General features: G+C 42.9%; 1 protein-coding gene across 1 annotated transcript in view; it reads left to right on the top strand.

The window, feature by feature from the left end:
* The window catches only part of LOC134575151 (zinc finger protein 721-like), a 254,227-nt gene that overhangs the window by 107,968 nt on the left and 129,370 nt on the right, over positions 1-16,889 (top strand). Inside the window, exon 3 of the mRNA XM_063434369.1 lies at positions 12,465-12,470. Within this exon, the coding sequence (XP_063290439.1) occupies positions 12,465-12,470 (6 nt within the window). The remainder of the gene's footprint in view (positions 1-12,464; positions 12,471-16,889) is intronic.

The following is a 16,889-nucleotide window of genomic DNA, read 5'->3' as shown; positions in this document are numbered from 1 at the left end:
TACACCCCCTGTATATACTGTGTATATAATGTATGGGGTAAATATACACCCCCTGTATATACAGTGTATATAATGTATGGGGTAAATATACACCCCCTGTATATACAGTGTATATAATGTATGGGGTAAATATACACCCCCTGTATATACTGTGTATATAATGTATGGGGTAACTATACACCCCCTGTATATACTGTGTATATAATGTATGGGGTAAATATACACCCCCTGTATATACTGTGTATATAATGTATGGGGTAAATATACACCCCCTGTATATACTGTGTATATAATGTATGGGGTAAACATACACCCCCTGTATATACTGTGTATATAATGTATGGGGGTAAATATACACCCCCTGTATATACTGTGTATATAATGTATGGGGGTAAATATACACCCCCTGTATATACTGTGTATATAATGTATGGGGGTAAATATACACCCCCTGTATATACTGTGTATATAATGTATGGGGTAAATATACACCCCCTGTATATACTGTGTATATAATGTATGGGGTAAATATACACCCCCTGTATATACTGTGTATATAATGTATGGGGTAATTATACACCCCCTGTATATACTGTGTATATAATGTATGGGGTAATTATACACCCCCTGTATATACTGTGTATATAATGTATGGGGTAAATATACACCCCCTGTATATACTCTGTGTATAATGCATGGGGTAAATATACACCCCCTGTATATACTGTGTGTATAATGTATGGGGGTAAATATACACCCCCTGTATATACTGTGTATATAATGTATGGGGTAAATATACACCCCCTGTATATACTGTGTATATAATGTATGGGGTAAATATACACCCCCTGTATATACTGTGTATATAATGTATGGGGTAAATATACACCCCCTATATATACTGTGTGTATCATTCTTTATGATCTCCGCTAAACCAATGCTTTCCCATAGGAATGCATTGGGAGGATATTGCGCATGTTCTCTATGGGTCACATTCAGCGCCTCCATGCAGAGCACTGACACAGATCTCTCTAGTGGCCGTCTGTGACTGTCGCTATAGGTGTTACTAGGCAGCTATGTAGACACTGCCTTTTCTCTGAAAATCTAGCGGAACTGCACTGGACATGTGGGTGGCTGTGGACATGGAAACCCTGTTTAGATCATTGGTCACCTAATCGTAATAATAACCCATCATAGGTCCCCGTGTCTATTTCAATCTGCTACACCCACACTGAGTCAACCATACTCTGACAGCACCCAACGTACTACCGCTCAAACAAGACGCTTCTGCCCTATCTACAGCGCTACTGCCAGTCTCACCCTAGGCCTTATATTATGCAACGTTCTATGAGATGCACCTTCTAGGAGATTACTGAACCAACACGACTGGTACCTAATGTTATCGTACTCTGTCTTTTTTCATCATGTTATTGCTTTGCATTACTTGTATGATTCATAATATTCATTTGTAGCATTCCTACCATACTACGTTCAAATACCATTGGATTTAGTGAAATACCGTGTAATATCTACAATAACTGTATACTTCTATTATTGGTATGAATATGCTGTATTTTGCTGTATCATGTATATCTTCTCTCTTTACTTTCTGTTAAATCTCGATCAATAAAAAGCAAACTAAACAAGAGAATCATAAAAGCTTTCCCTCCCGGCCCCTTGGTAACCCACCTTGTTCTCCTGCAAGCCATCCAAAAAGTAAAATATAATAATAATAATAATAATTATAATTAGACATTCATCATTGTAGCGGAGAGCTGATTTCCCACAGCTGAACTCCGCCAATATATTAAGAGGATGCAGGAACAAGTAATAAATCCAAGAGAATATCCAGCACAGTCAGCAATAAAATCCAATAGTATCCCATCACCTTTCCCAATCACTGGATGACACACCGTATCAGGAGTAGAACTGAACTTTAATGGGAACATTCCTGCTTTTATGAGATTCTCCCATGCAAGGGAGGGGTTCACCACAACAGTAACCAATCCCATAGACGTTTCCTCCCACCAGGGCCGCCACCAGAAATTTTGGGGCCCCTAACTCAGCTCAGGGTCTGGGCCCCCTGAGGCCCGGCTCCAATCCCGCCCACAGGGTCCGCCTCCATATCCCACCCACAGGAATACACACACAGACACAAACACACGCACTGATACAAAAGGACACAGATACACACACACACAGATACATACTAACAGAAACACACTAACAGACATACAGGCATATAGGCATACATACTGACACAGACATACTGAGACATACACATATATACAATTGAGCAGAGTAAGTGATGAGAACCGCACTCAGTCCCAACGGCCAAGGGTGCTCCAGAGCAGGACCAGCAATCCCAGTACAATAATCCAAGAAGAAAAAACTCACAGGCACTCCAACTTCAAGCCGCAGGCAGATTTATTCTGACAGAATGCAACGCAACGTTTCGACCGGAAAGGCTTGAAAAAGACCTTTCCGGTCGAAACGTTGCGTTGCATTCTGTCATAATAAATCTGCCTGCGGCTTGAAGTTGGAGTGCCTGTGAGTTTTTTCTTCTTGGATACACATATATACAGACACACAGGCATTCATAGTGACAGACAGACACATACTAACATACATACAGACACATACATACACACATACATTTATAATGACCTACAGACATACATACATATACAGACATACAGACACTGACATCCATACACACATACATTCATAATGACATACAGACATACATTCATACATTCAGACTGACATACATGCATATATACAGACATACTGCCATACATGCATACAGACATCCATACACACATACACACAGACATACGTTCATAATGACATGCAGATATACATTGATACTGACATACATACATATATACATACATTCATATATACGTACATACAGACATACATATATACATACTGACAGACATACAGACATACATAATGACATACAGACATACATTGATACTGGCATACATACATATATACATACATACATACATACTGACTTACTGACAGACATATATACATACATACTGACACACACACACACAGAGTTCATTTTCCAGCCACCCTCCTGTTTCTTACCTTTTCTTTGCAGGTGGCTGGGGCTGATGGGACTGGGAGTCGGCGTGGCTCTTCCTCACTGCCAGGCGCGTGCTCCTCCCGCGCGGAGTGAACTGGGAGTAAGTGACCACTTCCTCCCAGCAGCACTTGTTGCGGTTGTTTTTTTATTTTTAAAGGGGCCCGGTCGCGCGATACCACAGCGCTATGCCACAGCGCTGACCGGGCCCATGAAGATATAGTGCCCATCAGGTGGCCCTAAGTGCGTGGGCCACCCGATGGGCCCCATCAGTGTGCGGGCCCGTGACAACTGTTATGGTTGTCACCCCCTGATGGCTGCCCTGCCTCCCACACATTTCCTCCCTTTAGATTAGCAATTAACATAGCTTGTTCGCGTTCGCGAACATATGCGATTTCCTGTCCGCCCCCTATTCGTCATCATTGAGTAAACTTTGACCCTGTACCTCACAGTCAGCTGACACATTCTGGGAGGGAGGGTCTGCTGCTGATAGTTCCCGGTGAACTATTTCGAACTGTTCGGGACATCTCTAATTATAATGTATATAAAAAAGGTATAGGAGGTAAATATACAGCCCTAGGTATATGCTGTGTTTATTGTATCCATTGAAATACACTGTGTATCTGTAATTACAGAATATTCTAATTCCTGTTCTCGGGCTGCCTGATTGGCTTTATGATGACAAACACAAACAGGAATCAGATGACCGAGAGGATCCTGGATCTGACCCTAGATGTCAACTACCTTCTGACTGGAGAGGTGAGGGATTCTGGGAATGGCACAGCAACTACACACTTTTTTTTCTGTCATATGGTGGCAGTACCAGTGGGTTTTGCTCCTTCCTGTGGACAAGCATCTAACAAGCTTAATTAAATCAACAAAACCCCTCCCCCTTGCCCTATAAGAAGGGCTATCCGGCAAAACCAACCTCAGTTTCCTTTCTTGTCCCGAGAGGGAAGGACACAGCATCTGGAGGGTGAGACACACAGGCTGCTGGTCTGGGGGATTCCGGTCCGAGAGCTGCCCGGGCGGTTAGCTGAGAGACCATGCTACCTCCGTTATGGTTACGGAGCAAATGGATACATTGCCTCTTATGTCGAGAAGGTTCCGGCGAATACTTTCTGGAGGCGGTCTTGATGACCTGCGCACAGCGGTGGAACGCACGCCCGGGAGGTGATGCGTTCCACCAAAAGTTTCCGGTGGTGCGCATGCGCATGCCGAAACTTTATTTAAAAAAAAAAAAAAAAAAAAAAAAAAGGGCGCGAAGTTTGATGCTCGGCATAGATGAAGCTGTGCAGTACCCACTGACAGCATGGATGCTTGCCAGAAGTGGTACGCCGTGTCACCAACCCCCCACACGGTTCAGAGGCATTTTGAGGTGAGGTAAATTAATCTTTCCTTCAAAATGATCTCTGTAAAAGTTTAGACACTTCATTTGCAAAGTGTGAAGCCACGTGGTAAGAAGAGGACGAAGATGACGGTATATGTACCCACTTTATGCACTATGATGAATTACTGTGAGCAGTATAGGTACTCTCTATATGCTCTATGACGAATTGCTGTGAGCAGTATATGTACTCGCTATATGCACTATGACGGATTGCTGTGAGCAGTATATGCACTATGACGAAGTGCTGTGTGCAGAAGATGTATGCAATATATACACTACGATGTGTTGCTGTGAACAGTATATGTAATCACTATATGTTCTATGACGAGTTACTATGAGCAGTATATAAACTCACTATATGCACTATGATGAATTGCTGTGAGCAGTATATGTACTCGCTATATGCACTATGACGAATTGCTCTGAGTAGTATATGTACTCACTATATGCACCATGACGACTTGCTGTGTGCAGAAGATGTATGCAATATATGCACTACGACGTGTTGCTGTGTACAGTATATGTAATCACTATATGTTCTATGACGAGTTACTATGAGCAGTATATATATACTCACTATATGCACTACGACGTGTTGCTGTGAACAGTATATGTAATCACTATATATTCTATGACGAGTTACTATGAGCAGTATATATATACTCACTATATGCACTACGACGTGTTGCTGTGAACAGTATATGTAATCACTATATGTTCTATGACGAGTTACTATGAGCAGTATATATTCTCACTATATGCACTATGACGTGTTACTATGTGCAGTATATATTCTCGCTATATGCACTATGACGTGTTGCTGTGAACAGTATATGTAATCACTATATGTTCTATGACGAGTTACTATGAGCAGTATATATTCTCACTATATGCACTATGACGTGTTACTATGTGCAGTATATGTAATCACTAGATGTTCTATGACGAGTTACTATGAGCAGTATATATTCTCTCTATATGCACTGTTGTGTTGCTGTGAACAGTATAGGTTACCACTATATGTTCTATGACAAGTTCTGTGAGCAGTGTATGCACTCACTATGGGCACTATGACGAGTTGCTGTGCACAGTATATGTACCCACTATATGCTCTGTGTGTGTGTCTAAGATGACTCGGCCTCAGAAGGGTACACGCTATAAAGTCCTTGTATAAGGACAAGAACCTCTTTAGATGTATCCACTAGATGCTCTATGTCGCATTGTTTTGTTATCCACTCGACCTTAGTAGATGCACCCACTATATGCTCTATGCCGAGTTTGAAGTGTGGCCTCCGCTTCATTAGTTGTATGCACTGTATTCGTTAAGAATGAGAACTCAACCTCCGTGCATGCTCTGTTAGGAGTTACTTGAGGACTCAGCCTTAGTATGTACATCTACTATATACTCTGTCGAGTTGATGGGTGGTCTCAACTTCAGTAACCACTATAGGCTATTTTAGGGGGGTTCTTTTCCTTTTATATACTCTATATATAAAAAAAAAAAAAAAAAAAAGCCTCACTAGTTTATGGGATATAGGTATACTCTATATGCCTTATGTATGAGGTACTGGGAAGACAGGGCCTCAGTATATGTCTTCACTAGTTTCTCTATGGATGAGTTACCAGGAGATGTATGCTCATTAGCCGGTATAGAGATGGCATCTTCACAGTAGCTCGTATATCTATATCTATATCATCTCCACAGGAGTTGCGTAACCCCGGTATATGGCATAGGTTGTGTAGGTATGCTTTCTGTTCATACAAGATTCAGTATAGGTTACTGATTTCTCTGGCAATTTGGACGGTTAACGAACACACACAATGTAGGTGTTTTTTCATCAACACACTGCAGAACAGGATTAACCTCTGCCCCAGTCGTTTCAGAAATTGCAGTGGTCTAATAAATTCCGTTACTTGTAGCAGGTGATTAGCGGGTAACCTCGGTACTGTCTAAAGAAGTACTGTTGTGTATATTAAGGCGATTATTTTAATTTTTGGAGATCAGACTGAGATCAGATCAGACTGAGCATACAGAGGGAGACCGACATTTCCCCAGCAATCCATATATTCTATTGCCTATTCATAAGAGTCCCTAGATCTCGTAACATGTTAAAAAAGAAATCCCACTGTTTTCTCTCCCCGATCATAGAAGAAGGGGTGTTGGTAGTAGCGGATCCAATTTTCAAATTAGATAGAGTTCATTTCAGGAAGTCTGTCTTCCGTCTAATGTTTTCTGGGTATCGCTACAGATGCTCTTTTTTAATCCCCTTCATGTTTCGTGGTAATGATTAAGGGAAAATCCGCAGATTCCAGGGGTTGTAAGGTGTATTGCCACCCTTCATCTCTTCATTCCGTAGATATGGCAGAAGGCTGTAAATTTTCATGCGCACTCTTCTACAGGGTTGGTACATCAACCGGCAGGGAGGAACCGGTTAGGCGCTCTCTCTCTCTCTCTCTCTCTCCTGCATGCGGTTATCTTGCTGAGGTGCAAATTCATCTAGTAGATTTTTCGGTAGTTCCTTTCAGAGGGATTGACATAGCCGTCTAGCTCAGAGAGGGTATTTGAAATTAGGAAGTTTGGTCCTTATGTCCGTGTAATTTGACTCTCTGGAGTGGAAAATTGTTGTTCCAGCCAGGGCTCTGTTGACAAACTTTTCAACGACCAAGTCACTTCCTGTTTCACTACAGGTCCCTCGGTGATGGTTTACTCTCTTTGTAATGTGTCTTACTTCCGCTTACGTTTTTTCTAGTTGTCTTAGAAAATTAGGTCTATCGGAGCCTTATCCTGGTTCTTATTCCATGCTGAGCATAAAGTTTCTGATTCCCAAACGTTCGAAGCTCTATCGGTCTCATGATGTATAGGGATCTACCCTAGTGGTTCTGTAGAGTTTCAGGTTGATAGCCTGACTACGGCTAGGTTTCTTTTTCATCATCTAGGTCTGCGGGAAGATTTGTTTGGCTATGTTGCTTGGCAACTATATATCCTGTTTAAAGGTCTACTTTCTGATAAGGGTTAGAAATTTTTTGGGGGGATTTTGGGAACACCCCTGCTGGTGTGTTTCATTCGTCTAAAAACCCTTGCTTTATGTCTTCTGTTTTTTTCTTGTTCGGCAGGCTTCGGCGTTTTCTGCTTTGAGGTCCAGGCCTTCAAGCCTGAGAATCCTGCTGTTCTTAGAGTTTACATCCAGATTTTAAGCTTGAGGTTTTTTGTAATCTGCCAGGTCCAGACATCCTCCTAGAGTTCTGTTTTCCCTTCCTGGTATTTTTGTCCTTGAATTTTGATATATTTTGTTAAAAATTTTTTTAGGTAACACCCGTTCGATCCTGTCAAAGGGTTTCCCTTACAAGTTTTGTTTCTCCAGGACACCTTCTTGGGGGCCATCTTATCGGCTAATATGTTCAGAGAGCTTCAGTCATTTTTCATCCCCAGATGATTTTTCAGTATTGCTCATGGTCACGGTGGTTCTTCACGCTAAATATTTTTTTTTTTTCCCTACAGGTTGGTACTAAGTGTAGCTTGAAGGAGCTTTGTGATGTCTCTTTTCCTAGGACTAAAGAGCTCAGTTATTCTGGTCCTCTGTTTGTTAGCCTCCCATAAAAGGTGTCAGGATACAGTGATTCCTGCAACTTTTTTGTTTCATTTGACTCAGGCGAGTATGTTGGTTGGCCATTTTCTCCCGGTGGTCTTCAAGTTCCGGCTTCTCTCAGGACGCTTGGAGTATTGGCTGCCTCTGGGCCAGTAAGAACACTTGTTTTTTTCTAGTGGCCTTCTGTTAGGCACCATCTTGGGCTTCCATTCCACATTTTCATAAAGCTCTACAGGTTAGAGATGTTCTCATCCTCTGAAACTGCCTTTTAGGCGTATAAGTTGCGACCTACGGTGACATTGAACCCGCCCTAGTTAAGGATCTTGCTATATCCCACTGGTACTGCCACCATATGACAGAAAAAACAGAAATTTTTACTTACCGTAAATTCTTTTTTTCTTAATATGGTGGCAGTACAGCTTCCCTCCCTCTATTTTACATTATCTTGATTCGCATGAGTTCTATTTGGGATTTTTCTTGCTACTTACTGAGGTTGGTTTTGCCGGATAGCCCTTCTTATAGGGCAAGGGGGAGGGGTTTTGTTGATTTAATTAAGCTTGTTAGATGCTTGTCCACAGGAAGGAGCAAAACCCACTGGTACTGCCACCATATTAAGAAAAAAAGAATTTACGGTAAGTAAAAATTTCTGTTATCCTGTGCTTTAACATGGATATTCTGAGACTTATTATGGATACATTTGTGAAGTAGATATTGGGGATATATTTAATAAACATGTAATTAATAAATCTATTATAGTAGCCAGATAGACAGTGTTTGAATGTAGAAATAAAACATATAGGATTGTGGGTCATTAGCGGTGCTGGATTGCAATACTGAGATTTGTGGAATTTTTTTCTGTTGGTGTTAAAGTTTGGTCACGGTATAAATGTGGGGATTGTGATAAGACCTGATTATAAACAGGTATCCCTAGCATAGCATTTTTCAGCCCTGTGCACTATACAGGACTTTATGATGGAGAAGGCCGGCATCGCACACACAGACAGGGGTAGCAGTGACAGAGGTGGGTGGTAGAAGCACATACTAGCAGGATTAAGGTGATTCCCCTTCCAGGAAAAAGATAATAAAACAACATTATAAATAACTCCAAGGTAGCAAAGTGACGTTCTGTGTAACCAGTGAAGTCTAGGCTTATAGGAGAGATATTTCGAACACATGTTTCTTTATGTGTAGGATTACATTGTTGTGAAGAGATCTGACGATCCTACAATACAGAGAAGCAGTCCCTGTGTGTTTAGAGGATCCTGCAAGACCCAGAGCTCCAGCACGGTGTGTCCACCTCACTCACTGATACATGAGGGAAACAATGAGCAGAACATCCTGGAACTGACCAATCAGATCATCCACCTGCTGACTGGAGAGGTGAGGCTGCTGGGAATGGGACATCATAGAGTAAAACCAAGGGTGTGTCTGGATGGTGACTGGATAAAGATGTTGGGATCTCACTGTCTGTTATTTCTTGTAGGTTTGGAAGCATTTAAAAGGGAAAAAGGAAACTTACAAGGAAGTGACGGAGAGTCACCACCCCCTCATCTCCTTGGGTGAGACGATGTTTAATCAGCAATGTGTTTGGTTATAGAGCAGATATCATTCACTTATATCATCAAAAACCCGGTACACAGTGTCTATAGTTATTATTTTGTAAGCTGCAGGAACAAAATGATTTGGTTTATTATCTTTTATATGGATCACAGAGATTATGTTCTACAAGTCGCATGTGGTGGCCACTAAATGTTTAGAATTCCTCCCCTCCAGTTAGGCTGTTCTCTGAAGTCACTGGGAATTCTGATGGATTTAGCTACTAGTTTAGTCATGGGGTATTCTTCCTGGACAGTGCTGCACGTTTCAGGAAAGTTGAGGCCTACTGGACTAGAAGAAACCATCCTGGTTTATCAGGGCTCGGCAAGTTCTACTGCGTGTTAGGTAGCAATTTACTTGGCAGATCAATGAAGACTTGCTAAATAGTATGTCACACATAGAAGTATAACTATACCAGTATTTTTAGCAAAGAGTTAATGCATTTATTAAACAAATCTTTAAAAACAACCATGTTCATGTAAGACTCAATAGAGATGCACAGCCGCTTACAAGATAAAGTGGTGAGTACTACGGTTCATGTACCCGCTACTCACAACCACGCTTAAAGGGACACTCCAGGCACCCAGACCACTTCTGCTCATTGGAGTGGTCTGGGTGCCAACTCCCACTACCCTTAACCCTGCAACTGTAAATATTGCAGTTTTTCATAAACTGCAATATTTACATTGCAGGGTTAACGCCACCTCTAGTGGCTGTCGATCGTTTTTCTGGCACTGGAGTTTCCCTTTAATCACTGAGGAATCTCCCATCAAAGTGTTGGGTGTCTCTGCGGTCTGCCTTCTCATGTGCAGTCAGGTTGCGGTCCCAGCTCTACCAGCTCTCGCACGGTACTGTTCGTCTTTCCCGGCTGCCACAGCTGTTTAAGCTCCGCCCACCCGGGTACGTATTGCGTAGTGCTTTTTCCATAATGTCATTATATATACAGTCCATTCTGTTGCAACTCTAATAACAGTTATTAAACCGCTCATAAATAATAGCTGGTAAATTTCATCCGGTATTGTTTGTGCTAAAATAAGCACATTAAATATCCATCATACACATTGATCATAATCCTACACAGTAACTGGTAAATTATATGGAGTTTTGTTTGTGCAAAATAAGCCTATTAGTAGTCCATCATACAAATCAGTCATAAGTAACATTCATTACACAAGAGTTTCCATAATACAACATTCATAAGGGAAATAGTAAGGTTAGATACAGCAATATTATAGAACTTAATCATATAATCAAATCATAACAACCTTTAGTAATAGCACCCGTGGATAATAAAGTGTCACCATTCAAAAATCCAACCCTTAAAAAGTGTAGAAAAGGCTTCAATAAATACAGTATAAAATTACTATTCAGATCTGAGATGGACATTTGTGACTAATGGACTGTGAAAAAATTCCATATAAAATCTATAAAAAAATATATGCCAAAAGTGCAGAAAAATACACAACAAGTAAATATATATAAGTATAAAAAATAAAAACAAATTAATTTTAAAAATGGCATATCTCAAAATCATTATCCAGTCCATTGGGAATAAGGGCATTTATTTTGAATATCCATCTCATCTCTGTTTTCCTAACTCCTGTATAAAATTGCCCCCTCTCCAATTCTTTTTAACTTGCTGGATTCCTGTGAACTCTAATAGGGATGGATCTGAGTTTTACCACATGACAGGAGGCTTTGTATTTTGCATATCTCTCTTTACTAACTCCATACAGCAGTAAAGAAACACATAGAAAAAAGAACCAATCACAGGAGAGCAGGATGTACACAAGGCAATGTGACCTTATCATTTCCTCTTTCTTTGCTGCTCCATCAAGCAGACCGGTCAGAGTATTACTCTCCTCCATTACTTTATGTCTCTATTGCCTCTTTGAGGTTGTTTCTGTATTATATATTTTATATACTTTGCTGTATGTTCTTGCTGTGCTTCTGTACTATGTGCAGTTGTGTTTTTTCTATGTTATTTCATAGATATTATGTAGATTTAATGTTATCCTCAATTCATAACCTTTAGTTGTGATTAATATATCAGTTTTATAGGCTTTTCATCCTTTGTTTTGATAAGTATTATATGTACTTTATATGTATTTAATAGATATCATGTGTATTTTATAACATGGATTTAATAGGTGTTAGTTGTAAATTTTATTATTGACTTGATAGGTTTTATGTGTAGTTATGGTAGTCATGGCTTTTCTGGCGGTTTTCCTGGCCTTCTATACCTGGAGCATCTGGGGACCCTCTTTTCCCGCTTTCCTCCTTCCCCCCAGGGTCTCATGGGGATTCTGGGTCTGGCTGGAGCTTAACCCCTTCCCTCCCGCGGTTCCCGTCAGCTCCCCAGCATTAATCCCTTCTTCCGGCCTATCCGTTCGACCCCTTCCTCCTACAACCCTCAGGGGGACGGCCGGCCTCACTGCCCTCGCTCTCTCAGGCTGCCCCATACAGTGCACCCGTTAATGTGCTGGATGCTTTCCAACATCCACTACCTTGGTGCAGGGCAGTCTGTGGGGCGACCGAGCATGACGCGGCGGCCATCTTTGATCCCGCGTCTACCGAGACTCCAGGGACCATGTTCCCCCTCCTTTACCCTTGGCGGCCATCTTTAATCTTGCGACTTGTAAAATTATGGGTGGGCGTTTTGCTACTCTCACCCACCACAATTCCGGCGCTCGAGAGTAACATATACCTGGGCTGTCAGTTAGCCTTGCTGCTCTTGTGGCTCACGATTCTCTAACACAGACGTTGGACCCCAGGGTCCCAAGTTCGAATCCAGGCAAAGGTAAGTATTCTAACTGGCCTATTTACAGATTTGAGTCGTACTCATGTATAGTGGTTCTAGGTACTGGAACCTTTATGGGATATCACCCCCCCAAAAAAAATCCAAAAATCCCTTAAAGGGATAGCACCCTCAAATTCCTTAAAGATACCATTCTTGGACCCTTAGAGGGAACTCCTTAAAAGGATACCACTCTGGAACTACTTAAAAGGGATACCAAATCCTTAAAGGGATATCACCCTTGAATTCCTTAAAGGGATAGCACCTTTGGACACGGAGTATCAAGATGGTACTGTATAAATACATATCAGTGATGGGAGATTTGAAGGGATATCACCTGGATCAGGAATCTACAGCAAGACTCTGTCTGGTAATGGATGCTCAAAGGGATGACCCCTATCATTTAAGACTACCGGTCAGAACACGACGGAGCTTAGAGTTAGTGTTATATCCTATTATCCCTCAGAGGTCAGTCACTTTTGTCTCATTACTGCCATATTAGGCACTAAAGGGCTTATTACCCTGTGCCTGCCTGGGGTGCTGCCCTGATTACCGTGCTGCTTTTTGGAGGTCGCCCTGTGGCCACCTCTGTGATCCTGGGTGAGGCCCAGTTATACAAATCCCAATATTGTGGTTTGCCCTGCTGGGACAATTTGACAACTCTAAGTGACGGATACAGAATACCCTTCCGGGGTTATTACACCTTACGGTCATTTATACAGACCCTGCTGGGGTCCACTGGCATTATTTACACTACAACAGATATCCTGCTGGGGTACCCCATATCACACACCCTGCTGGGGTTGTTTTGATACTTTGAGACAATAAATTGCACACTACTACACCCTGCTGGGGTCTGCATGGTGCATTGCACACAATGAAACAGATTGTGCTCTCATCCAGTCTGTTTTATTTGGCCGTGACCCACGCTGGACGGGTACATACCCCGCGCACCCGAGGTGATCTCTGACTAGGTATAAGCCAATCTATTCTGCAAAAAACGGGACAGAGTCGCAAGCTTCAGCGCAGAATATCCCCCATGGCGGTGCATTAATTATTGATAGAGCTGTAGGATACTCTATATCAGGCTGATGGCCAGCACTGATGGGTTCATACCCTGTGCAACCGGGGTGAGCCCCCTACAGCACTGCTGCTTCTACTACTACCCCTCTCAAGAGCGAGCTCAAGGATTGAAAATCCGAACTTTGGATCTGGGACCAGCACTTCCAGGTTCAGACCCGGGGCTCTTGGGGTGAGACCCCTACGATAGGCGAGTCACACTATCCAACCGAAGGAAGTCTTACGGCAACAGCCTCTACCTACAGCTGAAGGAATGCCTCCATTGATAATGAATCATGATACGGTACGGGTTTATGCCCTGTACCTATTCTGCGGCCTGCAGTTAAAGGCCCACAGGCCCGGCTAGGCGTGCACTGCACTAAAATGCTGAACAGAGACATGCGGTTACAACCGCTGAACAGGAGTTCCGAGCCGCCTACTTAACGATATATATTCCCCTTGAGGTGAATTTAATGATGGAAGAGGTGACTGACACTCTCTATCAGGGCGATGGCCAGCACTTAAGGGTTCATACCCTGTGCACTTGGTGTGAGCCCCCACTATACGTGCGCTGCACAGGGCTGCTGAGCGGAGGCAATGCTATGGCAACCTCTATGTACTGGGTGAGCCCCAGTCTGTTTTATTTGGCCACGATTCGGAATAGACCCGCAAGGGTTTCCGTGAACACTTCCTACTGTCATAGTAGACTGATCTGTTTGCCCTGCATCCTGTGCCTGAATACTGGTTTGTGTCTTACACAGGGGTATCCCTTATATCTGCTAACGGTCGGACAAACCCATGCCCTTCCATGCCGGTCAGAACGGCTCAACTTATATGGGTATATGGACTCCAAAAAAAAAACTGTTTCTGCTCCTCGCAGGAAACCCCAGTGTTGGCCTCTCCCATAGGATGCCCATAGCAGCACTCCTCCGCACTGACGGATGGTTGGCGGTACTGGGCGCCAAGATAGTCAGAACCCCAGGCACAAGGCACAAAGTTCCGAAGGGAACTTATTAGACACGCAAGGGTCCCACAGCTTTCATAAGGGCCCAAACCCCTAGGAAGGAGGTGTTATGCGATTACCTTTACAAGGGATTCTTTGGAACCGGTTGGCAACAGAGCCGGTCGTCGACCACTTCGGGACATCTGACCCGAGATCCGCTACCGCTAGCTCTATTACCCATATAGAGCGAGAGTCAACCAATGGTGCTCCAGATAAGCGGACAGAGAACACGGTACACACAGATACCATCAATATACCTCCTACTACGTCCACAGGGCATTTCACCACATCTAGGTGAAAGGCACTCAATCCTGGGGAAGAGCACTTTCACGTAGTTAACCGACTTGCCTTCAGGACCTAAAGACACGTCAGGACGGTCTTCTTGCTTCCCGCTCGACCTCCTTACCCAGTTTTCAGGGGACATCCTCTCCTTCCCGATCCAGTAGCTCGGAGCCTGGTGGGCCCTGATAAACTACTGAAAGAAGTAATTAATACAGGCGGGGAAGACGAGACACTCTCTTCCGGGAGAACCTCGTTCAGATCACTCCAGGGAACTGAAAACTCGTCAACACCCACGTTCATCCGAGAACCAGCTGGAACCTCTTGTAGAAGACTATTCGCTCAGAGGATTCGTAGACTATTCCACAACTTGGGAATATTCGTGCGACTCTCCGCGGTTATTATTAGTTTTATTGTTTTCTATTCATTTACTTCTGCTTGTTGTCACTTTATGAAAGAGGAAATGATAAGGTCACATTGCCTTGTGTACATCCTGCTCTCCTGTGATTGGTTCTTTTTTCTATGTGTTTCTTTACTGCTGTATGGAGTTAGTAAAGAGAGAGATGCAAAATACTCGCCTCCTGTCATTATTAAAATTAAGATTATTAGTACACTAAAGCTAGCATGATCTTCAATTATGGACTTCCTTAAAATGCTGAGACACTTGATGTTGTAAATATTGTCTCTGTGATAAGCACTCTCCTTCTGATCATCTGCTCGGTGGCATTTACATAGTTGTCTAGGTTGAAAAAATGACTAAAGTCCATCAAGTTCAACCCTTAAGCCAATACTTTTATGCTGTTGATCCAAAAACAAAACAAGTGTAGCTTTTTCCAGTTATGCCACAAAGCGGGAAAAAAAATCCTTCCTGACTCTGTAATGGCAATCAGAATTCTACTTGGATCAACAACCTGTTTACATACATGTCAATTTTATAACATGACAGGAGGCTTCGTATTTGCTTAAGTCTCTTTTTACTAGAACTCCACAACAGCACAGAAAAACAACCAATCAGAAAAAAGTTAGGTACTGTAAAACTCCCCTCCCCATGCATCATTTCCTCTTTCTTTGCTGCTCCGCAGACAGTACAGGTCAGAGTACCACTGCCTCCTGCTTCTAGTTGGTGGCTTTGGGATTAATTATGATTTATGAGGATTAGTTGTGATTTATTAGGATTAATTATGATTATGATTTATTGAGATTGATTCTGTTGTGATTTAATCTTGATTTTATATTAATTTTATGCTTAGTTTTTGGGATTCATGTGCTTTTTGGCTCTTCCTTACTCCCCCTGTCTTCTACTTGGGGAGATTTTCATTTACATTGTGGGGGTCCCTGGAGATACCTATCTGGTTTTGCTCTCCCTTTGTTTTTGCCCTTTTCCCCCCTCCACCCACTCTCTCTCACTCTTCTGCTATTTCCCGCCCTTTCTACCGCACGCTACTGTGTTCCGCTCGGGGTTTCAAGAGACTAGCCACCTGGCTGCCTCCTCTGTTCCCCCGAGCTTGCGAGCCTGCCGGCATCCGGGGTACTCACGGTCGTACGCGAGTACCCGGTGGCCGGATCCGCTTGCGCACGTGGCCGCCTCACCGCGATGGCTCCCTCTAGAGCCGCGGGCGTCTGACCGGTTCGAGGAAGGTGCGCCTACTCGCGGCCCCTCCTCCATCCACGGTGGTCGGATCTCGGCTATTGTTGCCCTGCTGGGATTCCCCGGCGGATTTCTACAGGTTTGCCATAGTTTTCTTGAGATATGACTATAGGTTTTCTTACAGTGTATATCTCACACATTTTACATATCAGATTTCTGAGTTTCTATGACAGTTTATATCACAGCTTGCTGTGAGTTTTATTGGCAAATTAGATCTAAGATTGCTGTGAATTTTGCTGACAGTGTATATGACAGATTGCTGTGAGTTTTGCTGACAGTGTATATGACAGATTGCTGTGAGTTTTGATGACAGTGGATACCTGGTGAACAGGGTTCGGAGATGGTGGGCCCTCCGTCTATACTCTATTAGGGGGCTCAACCCAAATACCAAGGATATTTATAGTATGGATAACTGTGCAGTTGTAACTTGAGG

The sequence above is a fragment of the Pelobates fuscus genome, chromosome 10 (assembly GCF_036172605.1).
Source record: "Pelobates fuscus isolate aPelFus1 chromosome 10, aPelFus1.pri, whole genome shotgun sequence".
Classification (NCBI taxonomy): Eukaryota; Metazoa; Chordata; class Amphibia; order Anura; family Pelobatidae; genus Pelobates; species Pelobates fuscus.
Note: the sequence above shows the minus strand (reverse complement) of the source record. Positions and strands in the feature narration are given on the sequence as shown.